Consider the following 18,640-nt stretch of genomic DNA (forward strand, 5'->3'; position numbering starts at 1 on the left):
GAGCAGATAACAAAGCAGAAAACATCATGGACTAGTATCCAGCATCCTGCAAAGTCAGTTTGGTGGCTGTGTCACCATATGAGCCATGTCTCTCCTTCGCTGACCAAAAGGATCTCAAGACCTGGCTCTTCGACTGAAACCCTGCGCCCTGATGGATCAGCATCCCCCCTCAGCGCCTTGAGACCCTTACGGGCGAGTAGTCAAACTATATAAACCCCCCTGAATGATTGAACACTAAAAATACAGTTTTCCTGTTACAACCCTCCTCTACATCACATTCTAAGACGTGTTATTTGTGAGACGCCTGAATAATTTAACAACGTAATTGAAACAATGACAATAGAACAAATTCCCATACAATTTGCCGGTGATTTTCCAACCACCAACCAGCATAATAAACATGGCATCAGTGTCTGAAATGAGATTTGAAGGAATGACATTGTGATCATCACCACAGTACTTACACAAAGGCGTGATAGAGCAGCGCCCAGCCCCGGGGCCTCTCCAAGGCGTCATATATTAATGTTTGGATCCTCCGTAATTTGGCATTATGCCTCTTGACAGGTCTGCTACAGCTCAGAGGAGTTTTTGCCAGAAGGCTGATTCCTTGAGGATTCCTCTTGGTCTCTTCCTTCCCAGCTCCAATCAATAGGGTCCCTTCTTTGTCGGCCCCGGCTCCCAGTGCCAGGGAGGTCTGTTCTACGTCACCAGCCAGCCCCGCTTTTTTCTCTTCCTGGCGACCCCCGGCATCACTACCAGCACTCCTGGACTTCAGCCCCATCTTCTTCACTGGTCCTCAAGGGTGAGATTGGGGTAAGTCCGAGAAGCGCCAATGCCATGGTCTGAGGCAGAGCAATCACAGGGCAACAATGGAGGGAACTGCCAGGGACTGAAGTACAGAAGGCATAGAGGGAGGGCGCTGAACCCAAGAATGGAGCGTGAGGAAGAGGGAAAGGTTGTGGTTAGGAGGCGCACGGCTACGGTGTGCAAGGAAGTCATAAAACAGAACGGCAAAGCGTCTAAAATGCCATGGCCTGCAGGACAGCAAACACCAGGGAAGGGGCTGGACACAATAGTTTGGGTTTAGCAACTACAGGGTCACGGTGACTCAACTCAAAGGCTGGATCTTGCGAACTACAGAGATAGTTGGAGTGAGTTGCTTGTGCACAGCAGCATAAGGTACTAAACTAATAGGCCTTGAAGTTTTTATGAATTGATGAAGAGCATTTATAGAGCGTGCAGTAACCTCGAGGAGTATTGTCCCATGCTTTGATCTAGGAATAGCAATCACAGAGCAAGCGATCATTTGTCCAACGCGGTGGTATGGAGGAAACATTAATGTGGGAGTCACATGTTGCCCCTCTGCAAAGGAGAGAGGCCCGAAATCACTTCAATAGGGTTGGGATACCCCAATGCAAAGGAGAGAGGCTAACAATCACAGCACAAGGGGGGCTACCGTAATGCACTGATATGTGTCCAGCAATTACAGGGTTCGGGGCTCTACTCTATTGCTATGGGGTCAGGAAAGTGATCTAATGGTATGGATAGTTGGTATGGATAGTTGGCAATGCGATGGTGGGAGGGCAGCAATCACAGGATAAGTAAGTGACTCTAGTGCATCACAATATATAGACAGGTTATCATAACGGTATGGGGTGGGAATACGTCTCGGGGTGAATTTCCCTAATCCTGTGGTGTTCGGATAGCCAGGGCTGGGTTGGTGTTCTTACCCTAATGCAATGGCCTGGGTTAGCATGGGTGGGCGAGGGACGTCAATGTATTGATGTATTCCGGGTGGGCTGCCCTTATGCAGTTCTCTGCTCGTGACTCGCTCAATGAGTGGTCTCAGGAATAGCCACCAAAGTTTGTGAATGGGGTGTTCAAATACATAATTACATGGCGCGAGGGTGTCGCTCCAGTTCCCCGCTGTGAGCAGCTGTGAAAGGCGAGTGCAGGAGAGCTCCAGCCGAGAAGCCGAGGAATGCCAGGGAATCCCCAGAGTTCAAATGTCAACGCCGGGCTGCGATGCACATTAGGCGATGGGTAGAGCCCCCCCGGGGGAAGCGGTCATGGGGTGAGCGCGCCCATGACAGTTTCAGAGACAAAGCCAGCCACAATCTGGGGCAATAAGGCGCAGCTGAGGCCAGACACCGCGCGCTCGCATCAGGTCATTATCGCGGAGCTGGGAGGCGATCACCGAGCAATCAGCAGAGAGGGGGGATCCGAGGCTCGCGCGCCCAGCATCCAGGGTGGCCAGGCGTGAGGCGAGTCAGATCCACCGAGGCGGAGCCGCGCCTCTCCCAGAGACATTCCCAGCCTCACGTCGGTCCATTGTACCCTCAGGGTAGCACATCAGGAAAACAAATAATCCTCCCAGTCACACGGCACCTCCTATGCACTGTGTATCCGCTCACTCGGCCCTCCTCATCACCGACAGGGGCACCAAACTGCATAAAATCCGCTATTTATCTGCGCACCATCCTCTGGTCCTTCGCGTGCGTCCGGCCTCCGCCCTGTGCGCGCATCCCTGCTCAGCCCGGGTATCCTATGCTGCCGCCGCTGCCGCTGCTGCCTGGTGTCAGTTCAGAGGAGGATCCCCGGCCGCCGCTGGGAGGAGGAGGCAGGCGGCGCGCCGAGAGGAAGCTGCGGCTGCCCATCATCCCCTCCCGCCCGCCCCTCCATCGGATCCCTCGCGCTGCTCGCTGTGGCCGGGAGGAGGATGTGGCAGGTGAGCCTGGACCAGAGGGAGGGAGGACCAGCAGGAAGGGATGCGCGAGCAACTGTGCAGGAGGGAAAAGTAGAAGGGAGATTTTGAAGAGAGTGGGAGGACGTTTATAGGGAAAACAGAGAGGACACGTGGCTGCGAGCGAGAGAGAGAGAATATTAGAAATAAGAGCGTGAGAAGTGCCAGGGAGGGGCTGAGAACAGGAAGACGCGCAGGGAAGATAGCAACACGAACATATTTGAGACAAGGCAGAGGAGCGAAGAGAAAGAAAGACCAGAGAAACAGGAGACACTATGGAGAAAGGACCAATAGCGCGATCATACACAGCGGAAAATAAAGATCTGCATATATTGGAAGGAAGAGAGGAGAAACAAAGAAAAACAGAGGGGGGGCAGAGAGATGATATGAAACAGGAGACCTTCGCACACAGACATGTAGAGAGGCGAGTGAGGGAGAGACACTATAAGGGAGGGCTACGTGTAGGCTTGGAGCGAGAGGGTGTGTGTGTGTGAAAAGAGCATGTTGAAAGGATAGAGGAGCAGTGGCGTAATGAAAACTAAGCCCCCCCTCCAAAGTACATGGAGCCCCATTCCCCCCCACACACGTTTTAGACCCAGGGGCGGCTGGTGACATTTGAAAGTGGTGGGGTGTAAACTAATTTGCATATTGCACCGCAGCGAGCGAGCCCGAACCACCTTGCATCCATCCATCCATCATTCATGCATCCACCCATCCTGCATCCATGCATCATTCATTCATGCATCCACCCATCCATCCATCATGCTTCCACCCATCATGCATGCATCCATGCATCCATACATCATTCGTACAACGAACACGAGTGGGCGCGATACGCTGTTCTTCTGGAAATTAAGAAGCACACCATTGGATTTATCATGATTCGATGGAATAATTAATTCCCTTTTTATGGATGGAACTGAACTCCAAAATGGAATTTTAGAGCTTGAAAGAGAACAAATGTGTCTCACACATTGGGGCCACACTTATCCTAGTATCGAGTGAAAAATAGGAGCTCATACATGCGACATCATACGACCGAAAAGAAATTTCATTATAAATATTTGGAATATCTTCTATCCACGCATGAGCAATATCGTTAAGGGAACACGTTGATTCATAGATGCTTGAAGAGCAAAAAAACAACAAGCCTTGAAAAAGCCCTGTGGGCGAAACGCGCGTTGGCTGCTGTCTTCTTCTTGTGATTTGTGAAATTAAAAACAGACTTCGACCCATGAAGATTTGGTTGGATTACTCACTCATTTCCTCTTGAGACTTTTTCGGACTTAACTGCATAGGGCACTGAGACCTTACAGACTGTTTGGAGCAATATTTACATTACTAATATTGGAAATAATGATACTGGTGTGCTTAGGTATTCTGTTTGTATCATTCATGCATCCACCCATCCATCCACCCACCCATCCTGCATCCATACATCATTCATTCATGCATCCACCCATCCATCCCCCCACCCACCCATCCTGCATCCATACATCATCCATTCATGCATCCACCCATCCATCCATCATGCATCCACCCATCATGCATGCATCCATGCATCCATCCATACATCATTCATGCATCCACCCATCCATCCACCCACCCATCCTGCATCCATACATCATTCATTCATGCATGCATCCACCCATCCATCCACCCACCCATCCTGCATCCATACATCATTCATTTATGCATCCACCCATCCATCCATCATGCCTCCACCCATCATGCATGCATCCATGCATCCATCCATACATCATTCATGCATCCACCCATCCATCCACCCACCCATCCTGCATCCATACATCATTCATTCATGCATCCACCTATCCATCCACCCATCATCCTGCATCCATACATCATTCATTCATTGTCCTTTTTATCTCTTTGGATGTATTGTTATGTACATTTGGTGAATGCCTTTTTTATTAAATATTTATTGTATGTACTGCTTTTAAGATATTTTTATGTATCGAAATAAAGCATATCAACCAGCCAATCAACCATACATCATTCATTCATGCATCCACCCATCCATCCATAATGCATCCACCCATCATGCATGCATCCATACATCATTCATGCATCCACCCATCCATCCACCCACCCACCCTGCATCCATACATCATTCATTCATGCATCCACCCATCCATCCACCCACCCATCCTGCATCCATACATCATTCATTCATGCATCCACCCGTCCATCTATCATGCATCCACCCATCATGCATGCATCCATGCACCCATCCATACATCATTCATGCATCCACCCACTCATCCTGCATCCATACATCATTCATTCATGCATCCACCCACCCATCCTGCATGCATCCACCCATCATGCATGCATCCATGCACCCATCCATACATCATTCATGCATCCACCCACTCATCCTGCATCCATACATCATTCATTCATGCATCCACCCACCCATCCTGCATCCATACATCATTCATTCATGCATCCACCCATCCATCCACCCACCCACCCTGCATCAATACATAATTCATTCTTATCTCTCCCAAAGCGGCCGCCATCAGAGCAGGCGTCTGCGCTGACCACGCCCCCGTTGAGGCCACGCCCCCTTCTCTGACTACTTAACCGCCGATTAATAGCGGTGGACAGACAAATCCTATCCCAGTCCTGAGGCGGAAGCCGGGACCTGGCGGTACTCATGACAATTGCTCACTTTCATTTTTAAAACTGTATTTCTCTTGTGTGGTGTCACGTACTGTGTTTTTAAACACGGCTGGCATCTCTTTCATCTGTAGCGCACAGCTGACTACAAGCTGTCGCGCTTTCTTATCTCTCCCAAAGCGGCCGCCATCAGAGCAGGCGTGCGCGCTGACCACGCCCCCGTTGAGGCCACACACCCTTTTCCTACTAGATAAATGTGCACGTACAGGAAGCGCAGCGGACGAGCGCAGCGGGAGGGCCGTTTGCGTGCCGAAGGCGCGCCTAAGGCAAGCCCGTCTGCGCCCGTCATCGCCAGACCATCGCCTCTCGCCAGTCCCCCTGCACAAAAACCCCAGCTTAGAGTCTGCTATGACAGAGAACATCTCCTCGCACTTAATTCTAGCACCAGATGCGACAAGCTCGGAGGCTGTCTCGGACAAACAGCACTTCACTGTGAGTCCTGCAAATTTACTACATCTAAACCTAGCTTGCCCAGCTGTATAACGGCAACGCCTAACCTTTCTCCCCTTCGGGTTCTCCAACTGAATGTCAGATCTCTCGCGAAACATCATGCGGAAGTCGATACTCTGTTAACAGACGAAAACCCAGACATTCTGTTTCTATGCGAAACCTGGCTCCATGATGACCAGACTAGCATTCAGAACCTTACGCTGCCTAATGGTTTCTCCATAAAACTGATAAACAGAGACTCTAAGGGCGGGGGAATAGCTGTTATACACCGAACTGCATATAACTGCTCCTTCACGAAAGATATCTGGGGTTGCGAATGCGCACGATTCAAGATCTCCATTTGCCCTCAATTCACCCTCTTTGGGCTTTATATCTACCGGCCACCAGGTCCCTCTGCCAGATTTATTGATGAACTCCTAGAAATATCCCACACTCTGGCAGTCTCATCTTCCAACTTCACCATACTGGGTGATCTTAACCTCCACTTTGATTCCACTACTGATCCCACCATTAAAAATTTGTTGGCTGACCTCACGGTCCTGCAACTAAACTCTCTGGTCCACTCCCCCACCCACATTGCTGGGCCCATATTAGACCCTGTTTTTACTAACATGTTGGAAGCTACGGCTGATCCCCCTGTACCTATGGGTTGGACCGACCATTTCCTCATCAAACTCATCATCACGGCAAAAAAAACGCCTGCTAAAGTTGCGGCTAACCCCTGCCACAAACGGCCATGGCACAAACTCTCTTCTGAAGACCTTATTAAAAACCTAGGAGAATTCCACCCCCCTGACGAGAACGGAGACATTAATATAGCCTATACTGCATTTCACGACTGGATCGTCACAGGGCTTGACGCCTTAATTCCGGCTACATGGACCAAAACTCGCAGTTCCCCCACCAATCCATGGTACAATGAAACGTTCAAAGCCATGTGGAAGGAATGCAAGAAAGCTGAACGCGGATTGAGAAAAAACTATTTGGATAGCGATAAAGTCCTCTACTTATCAAAACTACGCACGTATCACAAGGCGATTCGTACCACCCGAGCCTCCTTCTATGCTAAGGAAATTAAATTAAGCTCCAACCCCACCAAAACGATCTTTAAATTAGTTCAAAGCCTCCAAAATGTCTCTAACCCAGTCTCTTGTATTACTTCCTCGAAACAGTGCGAAGACCTTGCCACCTTTTTCATTGAAAAAGTGAGGAAGATCTACATCACCTTTCCACAAGACGAGCCTGTGTCCCTTAACACTTCCAACTCTGCAGTTGATATGTCGAAACTGTTAAGAATACCTGACATATCACTCGATGACCTCGCTAAACTGTGCAGACAGGTTAAGTCTGGATCCCCCACAGACCCCATGAGACCAGTTAAATTCCTGGACTCACTTGATTTCTTTCTTCCCTCGCTTGCCAGCCTACTCAATCTTTCTTTTTCCTCAGCGGTGGTCCCCGCCTGTTGGAAATCAGCATGGGTTTCCCCTATTATTAAAAAACCCTCATTAGATCCCACAAAGCCAGAAAACTTCAGACCCATCTTGCTGCTCCCTTGGACGTCTAAACTGGCAGAAGCCCATGTGAATAAAGTGCTATCCCATCACATGCTGCAAAACCACGTCCTGGACCCATCCCAAAATGGCTTCAGGCCAGGTCACAGCACCGAATCGGCCCTGCTGACCACCACTGAACACCTTCGGGGTGTCCTGGACGCCGGTCAAAGTGCCGCGCTGATCCTGCTGGATCTCAGCGCGGCCTTCGACACGGTCTCACACAATATCCTGCTGAAACGACTTCAGGCCATAGGGATCGATGAACTCGCCCTTGAATGGTTCCGGTCCTTTCTAAAGGACAGGTCCTTTCGAGTTTCAGCCCCACCATATATCTCCCAACCCCATTCCATCGAACAGGGAGTTCCCCAGGGCTCGGCGCTAAGCCCATCCCATTTTAATCTGTACGTCCAGCCTCTTGCAGTAGTGGCAAAAGAGTGGGACCTCACGCTGGTGTCGTACGCCGACGACACTCAGCTGGTCATCACACTCTCTGAAGGCCCTTCAACTTCGGCTACCAAATTCAGGGATGGCCTAGCGGCAGCTGCACAGTGGATGACGCGCAACTGCATTCAGCTGAACGCCGGGAAAACGGAGGTGCTTCTCCTTGGCAAAACCCCCGGCCACTGGAGCGATCATTGGTGGCCCTCTCTGCTTGGCCCCACCCCGTGCCAAAAAATGTTGTGAAGAACCTAGGTGTCTGGCTGGACTCTTCACTCAACTTTCAGTCCCACACAAAGAAAGTGGCAGCTACGTGTGTGGGTCTATTGAGGAGTCTTAGCCCGATACTCGGTTTCTTCGACTCCAGAACTCGCCAACTTATCATCCAATCCATTATCCTTGCCCGGCTAGACTATGCCAATGTTCTGCTCTTAGGGGCAAATAAAACAGAACTAGCATGGCTGCAGCGTATTCAGAACTCGGCCGCCAGTTCTGTGGTTGGCCTTCCACGCAGGTGCTCTGCCAGAGTCACCATCCGGAATCTGCACTGGCTGCCAATTGAATCCCGAATTCATTTCAAAACTCTTACCACTGCATTTGAAATTCTTAACTCAGACGGCCCTGAACTCCTACGTCCGCTCCTGGTACCCTACACTCCCCAGCGCACCCTGCGCTCACTGGGACAGCACCTTGTGACGGTCCCCCGAACCAAGCTTTGTAGAATGGGCGGCCGTTCCTTCAAAGTCTTAGGGGCAAGACTCTGGAACTCCCTGCCTCTACATATCCGGACCCTAACCAACTTGACTGCCTTTCGAAAGGAACTCAAAACCCACCTCTTTTCCGTCATCTAGTCCTCTGTTGGTTATTCCCCTCCCCTCAGGTACTGGTTAGGTCAGCGCCGGGACGCTCCGTTGCTGGGGCAGCTGTTTTGCGCTTTAACAAAGGGTTAACATAACATAACATAACATGCATCCACCCATCCATCATGCATCCACCCATCATGCATGCATCCATGCATCCATCCATGCATCATTCATGCATCCACCCATCCATTCACCCACCCATCCTGCATCCATACATCATTCATTCATGCATCCACCCATCCATCCACCCACCCATCCTGCATCCATACATCATTCATTCATGCATCCACCCATTCATCCATCCACCCACCCATCCATCCTGCATCCATCATTCATGCATCCATCAACCCATCATGCATGCATCCATCCATGCACCTATCCACCCACCCATCCACCCAACAATCATTAATGCACCCACCCTGCATCCATACATCATTCATGTATTTTTATGACCATATAACGTGCACACAGCTTGTCAGTGTTCAATACCAGTCTCAAACCTTGTACTCCAGCACCAATGATACATGATTAATATTAAGTGTTTTTAAAAAAACATGTATTTATTCGACAGCAATTTCACACCTTAGTCGGAACATCATTTTTATTTGTTTTTTAAAACATCTATTTATTTACCACCAAAGTCATGTATACATTTTTATGGCTCGATAAGAGGCTAGAACCTAGTTTCACAGCACCAAAGTTGGCCGCGCTAACCGTCAGACCACATCCTCTCCCCTTTGGTGTGGCCCTTCCGTTTTGATGGTACATATTTACACCAAAGTGATGTATACATTTTTACAACTTCGTGCCGTGAAATAAACGGGTGACCTGGAATAGACACACACATTTCTGCAGCAGATGCTTTAACACACTGAACTATCTCAAGTCATTTGAGCTTGCGGAGTTAATGTGTGTCTGAAAGGGTAAAGAGAACAGTGCCAAGGAAGTGCATCTAGGTCCAAAATAACTATCTATTCGCTACTGGTCAAATGTCTACGCAGACGACCTTTGACATATGTACGTGGCCAAAAGAAATATATTAAATTGCATTTGCTTACAGCTTATGGACTATTGATTAAAGAAACAACCAATTCTGCGTCGAGCACTCCTTGCAGGACCCGGGCTATAGTATTGGCCAGCCAATCCTGGTGCTGTATGCAGCACCGGGATTGGCTGGGGAGGCACCATGACTGCTCGCCCAGTCGTCCCTGTGCAACCCCGGGGGCTGTGGTCCCCCCCTGGTCCTCTCTCTAAGGGGAACTGCACAGGGGAAACAATCTGCGCATGCGCAGGCTAGTTTCTGCCCAAAAATCCACTTGCGCAGCTGCAGCAGGCCCAGCCCCCCCCCTGCACTCCGGAAAAGTCGAGTGTCTCCGGGATTCCCGGCCGGCGGGTAGTGCCATTATTTTAATATTTGCATTTGTATTTTAATTGCGGCGCAGTGGGTCCATGGGGCTTAGTGGGGCTACGCCCCTACGCCCGAATGGACACACCGCGCCTGTTTAGACCCAGTCAGGGGCTCTCGGACCAGAGGCCCGCAGCCCGTGCACACACGGTGCGGGGGTGGGGCATCGGGGGGTGATCATGGAACTCGGCCCCCCAGTACCGCTCGGGCTGCGGGGGGCTATTGTTGTTCTGGGTCAAAGACTGCCAGAGATACCGTGGCAAAGAGAAAGAGAAGCCGAGAGAGAGAGTTTAAAATAATGTGTTGCAAGAAAATAGGACAACTTTAACACTGTGCACAACTCCTCCATCCTTCTTACCATGAATATAGTTGTTTACCTGTGGTTACTTTGTGAAAAAAACTGCGTTCGGCCAAATCTAAGCTCTCAACGAATCCTCTCCTTTATAAGGGAGACCCCTGAGCTTGTATCATCATGAACAGCTCAGCTGGTGAGGGGCTGAAAACCTGTTAGTGCATGCACTGTAGACAGCACACGTTGGTGCATGCATTGCAGACAGCACACTCGTGAACCGTGAGCAGTGATGGCTGCACTCTTTTTCCAGGCAGCGCTGTCTGCAGTCCAAGCATCAACTCTGAGGAATTTATAGTTGTATGTAAAAACCCTGGACCCTACAACTGCATAAAGACAGGTGATTGGCTCTGCGCTAATCCACACCAACGCAGCTGTTCATATTACGGTCCCAGGTGGGTACCGTCTGTCATTAAAAGTTATCAATATCTTCTACGATTGTGAGGTGTGGGATGGCAGCTATGATGTCAGTGGTTTCAATGGTGACACCATGTATCAGGTCATAAGTAGTGCGCTGGAGTTATTTTAATACCACTAAAAACTACACAACAGAATAAAGAAAACAGGCACCATGGAGAAATACAGAGATAAAAGAGATAAAACAACAAATCAGAGATCAGCCAGGTGCCTGGCTCAAAACAAACACCAATCAAGACAAACATCGCCTACAAAAATTTAACAGTTTATACAAGTTAGCTATCAAAAAACCTAAGAAAAGGTACTATTCAGACATAATTAAAAATGCTAAATGTGCAAATCAAGAATGCAATACATTTTCACTGAATTTCATAAACCAAATGGCCTAGAAGGAGCTCATCCTGTTACTCAAGATTTTACAGACAAACTGGCAAATCATTCCACGGCTAAAGCAGAGACGTTGGACTCATATTTAAAAACAAAGACAAAGCATCAGAGCCAATCCTTTTTTTCAAAACAACAATCCAAGAATACTCTAACCCAGCCTCTCTGTTCCTCACAACATATTTCATACAATGAATTTATGGACCTGGTCAAAGCAAGCAGGCCTGCCGGCGGATCTTCTGACCCGTGTTCAACACAGACAATTCTTCTAACAGCATACGTGGCCAATGCATGAAGGCGTGGTGGGGCGGCGGAGCAGGGCGGTGGGTAAGTCAATAGATAAATAAATAGGTTGTATTTATTTATTTACTTTTACTTATTTCGTCGTCTTTTGACTTCCCACCTCCCACCCTGCCCACCTCACCATGCTTTCCCACACCGGCTGCTGCTGTCTAACAGCCACGCCAGAAAGAAGAATCATCAACAATTCCTTAACTACTGGAATATTTCCAGAAGAACTAAAAAAGTCATACATACACCCATTACTGAAGAAAACAAACCTGGACACGCTAAACCCGATGTTAGACTTGGCACCATTGGCGTGAGTCTACTGTCCACTTTTTGCTGTTGCCTCATCTGTTTTTGTTGGTCTAGATGCTTTGGGCACTCTGCTACTGCTGTTCAGTGCCAAAGTGCAAGTGCTCCCTATTGTAAAGTGTCGTAATGGATTAGTGATTCCATGATTGGCTATTTGATTTACTTGTCAGACCCTAGTACAGTGCACCACGTGTGCCTGGGGCCTGAAAATCAAATGCTGCTGGTGGGCTTGCAGCACTGATTGTGCCACCCACAGAAGCAGCTTGTAAAAAGTGGCTCAGGCCTGCCATTGCAGAGCCTGTGTGCAGTCTGGGACTGCCATGTTGACTTGGCAAGTGCACCCACGTGCCAGTCCCAAAACCATACCTTTTCTACATGTTAGCCACCCCTAAGGTAGGCCCAAGGTACCCCTGTGGGCAGGGTGCATTGTATGTGAAAGGTAGGATATGCTCTGATGTATGTAGCATGTCCTGATAGTGAATTACTGCCAATTTCGTTTTTCACTATTGCAAGGCTATCTGTTCCCATAGGCCAGAATGGGCAGTTCATTTATAATATCTTATAAATATAACTGACCCAGGTATCAATATAGGAAAATCAAGTTTAGTATGCCTGAACTCCGAATGTTAAAGTGAATCTTTTAGTGTGGGTGATTTTAACAATCTGTGTTTGAAAATACCACTTTTAGAAAGTAGGTATTTTCTTGCCTAACTATCCAGTGTCCCTCTGCTTGGTTTATGTATTCCATGTCTGGGTTGTGAGTGACAGGGAGCTGGAGAGGGCCTTGGCTCCAGCAGTCTGATGGGCCATGGATGGGCTGAATAGGACCTGCATTGAATAGGGAGTAGGGGGAGGAGATTTTCTTTCACTTGCTTGAGCCTTCATAGAAAAGAGAGAAGGGGAAGGATATTTCCTTTCATCTGCCTGAGCCTTCGTAGAATAGAAAGTAGGGGGAGGAGATTTCTTTTCAGCTACCTGGGCCAGGTCTGATTTCAACAACGCTGTCTTCACCTCCTGCCAGGAAGCTGCACCGGAGAGGACAGAACTGGTTATGGCTGGGTACAGGAACTCTCTGCCTTCAGAGACAAAGGATTTGTGTATATAAAAAGGGGACCCAGACCCCAGAATTTTAGATCACTCCTGGAAAATCAAGAGGAACCTTTGCCAAGGAGAAGAAACTGGAGAAGCTGAAGGAGGATTACTGCCCCTGTGCTGTTTGCTGTTTGAGGTTGGTCTTCTGTGGTTACTTGTTGCCAAGGAAAGGAGAAAATGACTTTGCTGTTTGCTTTGTCATCTTGAGGAAGATCTCCAAGGGCTTGAACTGAGCTTGCCTCCTGTCTGAAGTCTCAGGGACACAAAGACTTCACCACCAGCTCCCCGTGAATTTCCTTGCTGGGAAATCTAACCTACAGAGAGGTGCCTGCAGCTGTTTAGGACCTCTAGAGACTGTTAGTCGCTGGGAGCTGGCCGCGCGATGCAACAACAATGAAGCGTGTCGCATCCGCACCAAGACCCGGCACATCGCTGAGTCACGGATAGAAGCATGCCACATCTACACCGAGTCCTAACGCATCACCCAGAACATCATTGCAGCTCCTGCTGTGCGGCTGCAAAAGTACACGCATCCGACCGGATCGTCGCATCGCAAAGAGCCGTCATTTTGTCGCATCGCACCGGATCATCACATTGAGGCGCCATCTTCCCACATTGCTACCGGAACTCAGTAAGAAACCGACGCATCGCCTCCTCCCCGAAAAGGAACAGATGCATCATCTCCCCTGCGCTGCAGTAAGGAACCAACGCATCGCCTCCCCCGGACCAAGGAACTGGCGTATAACCTTCCCTGCGACCCTTTTGTTTGTTTTGCGTAATGCATCTAAGGTACTTTGTTGGAAAAGTGTCGCATTTTCAACTTGCATTGAACTGAACTATTTCTACCATTGAAGAACCTATTTTAGTACTGTATTGTGGATTTTTATCGTTTGGTCTTGTTTAGATAAAGATTACTTATTTTTCTAAATTGGTTTGGTGTCCATTTGTAGTGTTTCACTGTGTTACTGTGTGTGTCCACAAATGCTTTACACACTGCCTCTGAGATAAGCCTGTCTGCTTGTGTCAAGCTACCAAGGGGGTGAGCAGGGGTTATCTAGGAGTGTATCCCCCTTATTCTCACTAGAAGCAAGGGTCCCTATTTGGCCAAAGGTGCAAACCATTGCTGACTAGAGATCCCCATTTCTAACACCCGACAACTACAGACTGATTACAAATGGACCTTTCTGGGCAAACTGAAAGAAAGAGCAGAATTCACCCAGATGTCACAATTAATTGAAGATAATGCCATACTTTCAGACTTCCAAACGGAAGAGGCAGAGCATCTGCCCTCATTGCCATCTAGGATGACCTGAAGAACACTTTGACCGTTAGAGGGTTGCTACGCTACTTCTCTTGGACATCTCAGCTGCCTTCGACATGGTTGACCATAACACTCTGATACAAAGACTCGAGAAAGCCGGCATTGAGAGGAGTGCTCTAGACTGGATCACATCCTACCTTCCCAACACAACTAATGTCAACCGTACCCCCTTTCTTGTCCAAACCGTACTTTACAAAAGCAGGGGTCTCTCAATGCTCTATCATCTCACCCTTGCTTTTTAACATCTACATGATGTAATTACCAGTACTGATCAATCAAGTTCACCTCTTGTGCTGTAACTATGTAGATAACACGCACACACTCCTTCAACCTGAATGCCCCAAAGACATTGGAAACTCACCAATTTCAGTTGTCTCAAAGCCGTAGATCAATGTATGATGTGGAACCATCTCAAATTGAATATTTCCACAACTGAAATACTCACGTGTGGCAATTGGAAAAACTATGACATCCCGCCTGGCCTGATTATCTGGTACTATCACCTAAAGTATCAAAGGAAGTAAGAAACCTCGAACTGACCTTGGACTCCAAGCTATCAGTGTATGCCTAAGTGGACAAACAAGCAAGATCAATAATTTTTACTATACAAAAACTTTGCAACAAATCTTCCCCCATCTGGGATTTCCACACAAGGTCCAGGCTACCATCTCTCTTGTTCTGTCCAAACTCAATTACACCAATAGCCTCTAACACAGATCACCTTTAATGACTATGAAAAGAATGCAATGGATTCAGAACTCTGCTGCCCGACTACTCTTACATATAAAGCCACAAGCCCATATCTCCCCCGCCTTGAAAGCCCTACATTGGTTACTGGTTGTTAGAAGATCCACATTCAAGCTGCTTTGTATCACCCACACAGCGATACATGGAACATGACTGCTCTTCATCAGGAATACAATAAAAAAATACATTAAACAAAGGAACCTCAGCTCTAGAGTGGCACATCGGCTCAAAATCCCAACCTACAAGAAACAAACCATGGGTGGCACATCCTTCTCTGTTCAATCAGCCAAACTATGGAACTCTTTAACCCCCAACATAAGATCCATGGACCTTATGTTCAGAAAACTACTCGAGAATTGGCTCTTTCCCACATAATCGCCATACACAAACAGAAATATACAGCATATCCCTCCATATATAAGTTTTTATTTGGACTATAGATATGTACATACAACTAGAAAAAGTATCCGGGGATCTAGAGAGAAACTACGAGTCTTACTATGGAGACATCAAAAAAGAAATGTTATGTGATAAACAAAGTGATGTGACTATGTGTCATGCTGCAGGCAAATTTCCATATTTGGAAAAAGTGCCCAACAGCTCCCACCTGGTTCCGCCCTACATCATTTGGGCTCTTCTTACCCAGGAGAAAGTGCAGTATGTCTATCAGTGTAGTATTGATTGATCAACTTCAGAAAAAATCCAAAGTTGTGCTGGTAGGACTGCTAGATTGTCTATTGTGGGTAGCTGAATTACAGTGCCAAATTAAATGTGTGAAAATAGTGCAATGTTAAAATTAGGTAGTTATTGAGTGGATAGAAAAATATTTTATTAGATTCCCTCAAAACTCCTAATATTAAAATGTGAAAAAGCAAACAGATTTAACATAATATCTGATAATCAGTAGGGTCAACATGTTTCAGCAAAAGTGACTCTAAATATGTCTCTGCTTTCTTCAGGACCTAGATGTATATGGCTACTGTATTAGAAAAGGAAAAATATCACCTGTATATTTTTCTTGAGTTCATTCAATCTTCTCCGCTGTGATTGGTGAAAAAGAAAACATGTACACATACAAATGAGAAATATAGTAGAAACGTAGAAAGGCAATTGCAAGTTGTTTTGCCACATATTAGATACTTGATTTGATCTATACAAGATTGGTCACAATGTCACCATATGCTTACAGCTGAATTTCTGGTCACCTTACCTAAATTTTGTAGGAGGAATAGCATCACCCCACCTGGCTGTTGCTCAGGTAAGAGGAGCACCGCTCTAGTAAAAAACACAAAACATAACACTTGAACTCACACCAAAAGGCCACGTGTCTTACACAGACCCAATTCATTAATTACATTTACTTTGTTTTTCGTGTTCAAATGAAATACTGGTCAGCCTCATGTACTGCTGATGTCACAAAAAAGATTATTATATGGAGACGCTATATGTTTGAGAGCAGGACAATGTTATCTATTGCTTGTAATGGTATCTGAAATCGTGGAATTCAGAGATTGTTCTAATACATATCCACGATTATTCAGATGAGAATCGGCCACATTAAATGCTCAATTGTATTGATATTCAGCAAGCAAATGTTTTGCTTTTGGCATTTAAAACAGCACGCTCTATCGGGTTCCCAGCCGGAAACGCCGAATCTATTATGGCATTGCGCACCAGTTTGTCAGTCACCGTTGTTAACCTCTAGTGACGCTTTGTAAGAGTAAGCGTCAGTTAGTTATTTATATTGGAGTATAGGAAGCGCTGAACATGCAAACATTATCGTTGCTTCGCTGGGCTCCCATGCTTTGCAAGCTCAAATGTATTTATAGTTAGCGAGCAAAGCGTTTTGAGGCAGTTATTTTTACTGGATGCTTTGTTGTGTTACGCTCTTCTGCAATGATTATCTTAGCGCATTTCTTACTTTCCCCGATCGAAAAACCCGGTTGTTTAATGGTATTCAGCGCTAATCGGTCAGCGTTGCTCGCTTACCTTTCTGTCGGTACACCAAGCGTCCCTTTGGGAAATCTGGGGGGGCGCCGGTGTACTAGCAAGGCTCCATTTTGACCCTGCCGGTGTCATGTGACTCATTGAGCACGTGACCTAGTGGACTACAAAACAAACCCAGATTCATGGGAAATGTAGTTCATTTTGGGAACTAGGGGTTATACGTGAGTTTTTGTAAAATGTATAGCTTCAAGGGCTACAAATAGGCTTTGCAAGATCAATCATTTTTACTATAAAAAAACTCTGCAACAAATCTTCCCCCATCTGGGATTTCCACACAAGGTCCAGGCTACCATCTCTCTTGTTCTGTCCAAACTCAATTACACCAATAGCCTCTAACACGGATCACCTTTAACGACTATGAAAAGAATGCAATGGATTCAGAACTCTGCTGCCCGACTACTCTTACATATAAAGCCACAAGCCCATATCTCCCCCGCCTTGAAAGCCCTACATTGGTTACTAGTTGTTAGAAGATCCACATTCAAGCTGCTTTGTATCACCCACACAGCGATACATGGAACATGACTGCTCTACATCAGGAATACAATAAAAAAATACATTAAACAAAGGAACCTCAGCTCTAGAGTGGCACATCAGCTCAAAATCCCAACCTACAAGAAACAAACCATGGGTGGCACATCCTTCTCTGTTCAATCAGCCAAACTATGGAACTCTTTAACCCCCAACATAAGATCCATGGACCTTATGTTCAGAAAACTACTCGAGAATTGGCTCTTTCCTACATAATCGCCATACACAAACAGAAATATACAGCATATCCCTCCATATATAAGTTTTTATTTGGACTATAGATATGTACATACAACTAGAAAAAGTATCCTGGGATCTAGAGAGAAACTACGAGTCTTACTATGGAGACATCAAAAAAGAAATGTTATGTGATAAACAAAGTGATGTGACTATGTGTCATGCTGCACGCAAATTTCCATATTTGGAAAAAGTGCCCATCAGCTCCCACCTGGTTCCGCCCTACATCATTTGGGCTCTCCTTACCCAGTAGAAAGTGCAGTATGTCTATCAGTGTAGTATTGATTGATCAACTTCAGAAAAAATCCAAAGTTGTGCTGGTAGGACTGCTAGATTGTCTATTGTGGGTAGCTGAATTACAGTGCCAAATTAGATGTGTGAAAATAGTGCAATGTTAAAATTAGGTAGTTATTGAGTGGATAGAAAAATATTTTATTAGATTCCCTCAAAACTCCTAATATTAAAATGTGAAAAAGCAAACAGATTTAACATAATATCTGATAATCAGTAGGGTCAACATGTTTCAGCAAAAGTGACTCTAAATATGTCACTGCTTTCTTCAGGATGAAGATGTATATGGCTACTGTATTAGAAAAGGAAAAATATCACCTGTATATTTTTCTCGAGTTCATTCATTCTTCTCCACTGTGATTGGTGAAAAAGAAAACATGTACACATACAAATGAGAAATATAGTAGAAACGTAGAAAGGCAATTGCAAGTTGTTTTGCCACATATTAGATACTTGATTTGATCTATACAAGATTGGTCACAATGTCACCATATGCTTACAGCTGAATT

The 18,640-nt window shown here is 46.6% G+C and overlaps 1 protein-coding gene across 1 annotated transcript in view; it reads right to left on the reverse strand.

Annotated features, from left to right (window-relative positions):
• The window catches only part of KCNQ3 (potassium voltage-gated channel subfamily Q member 3), a 751,198-nt gene extending 748,742 nt beyond the window's left edge, over window positions 1-2,456 (reverse strand). The window contains exon 1 of the mRNA XM_086966229.1: window positions 465-2,456. Coding sequence (XP_086822355.1) covers window positions 465-781 — 317 coding nt within the window. The 5' untranslated portion in view covers window positions 782-2,456. The remainder of the gene's footprint in view (window positions 1-464) is intronic.
• Between the last annotated feature and the right edge of the window lie 16,184 nt (window positions 2,457-18,640).

This window comes from Lissotriton vulgaris, chromosome 4_1, assembly GCF_964263255.1.
Source record: "Lissotriton vulgaris chromosome 4_1, aLisVul1.2, whole genome shotgun sequence".
NCBI lineage: Eukaryota > Metazoa > Chordata > Amphibia > Caudata > Salamandridae > Lissotriton > Lissotriton vulgaris.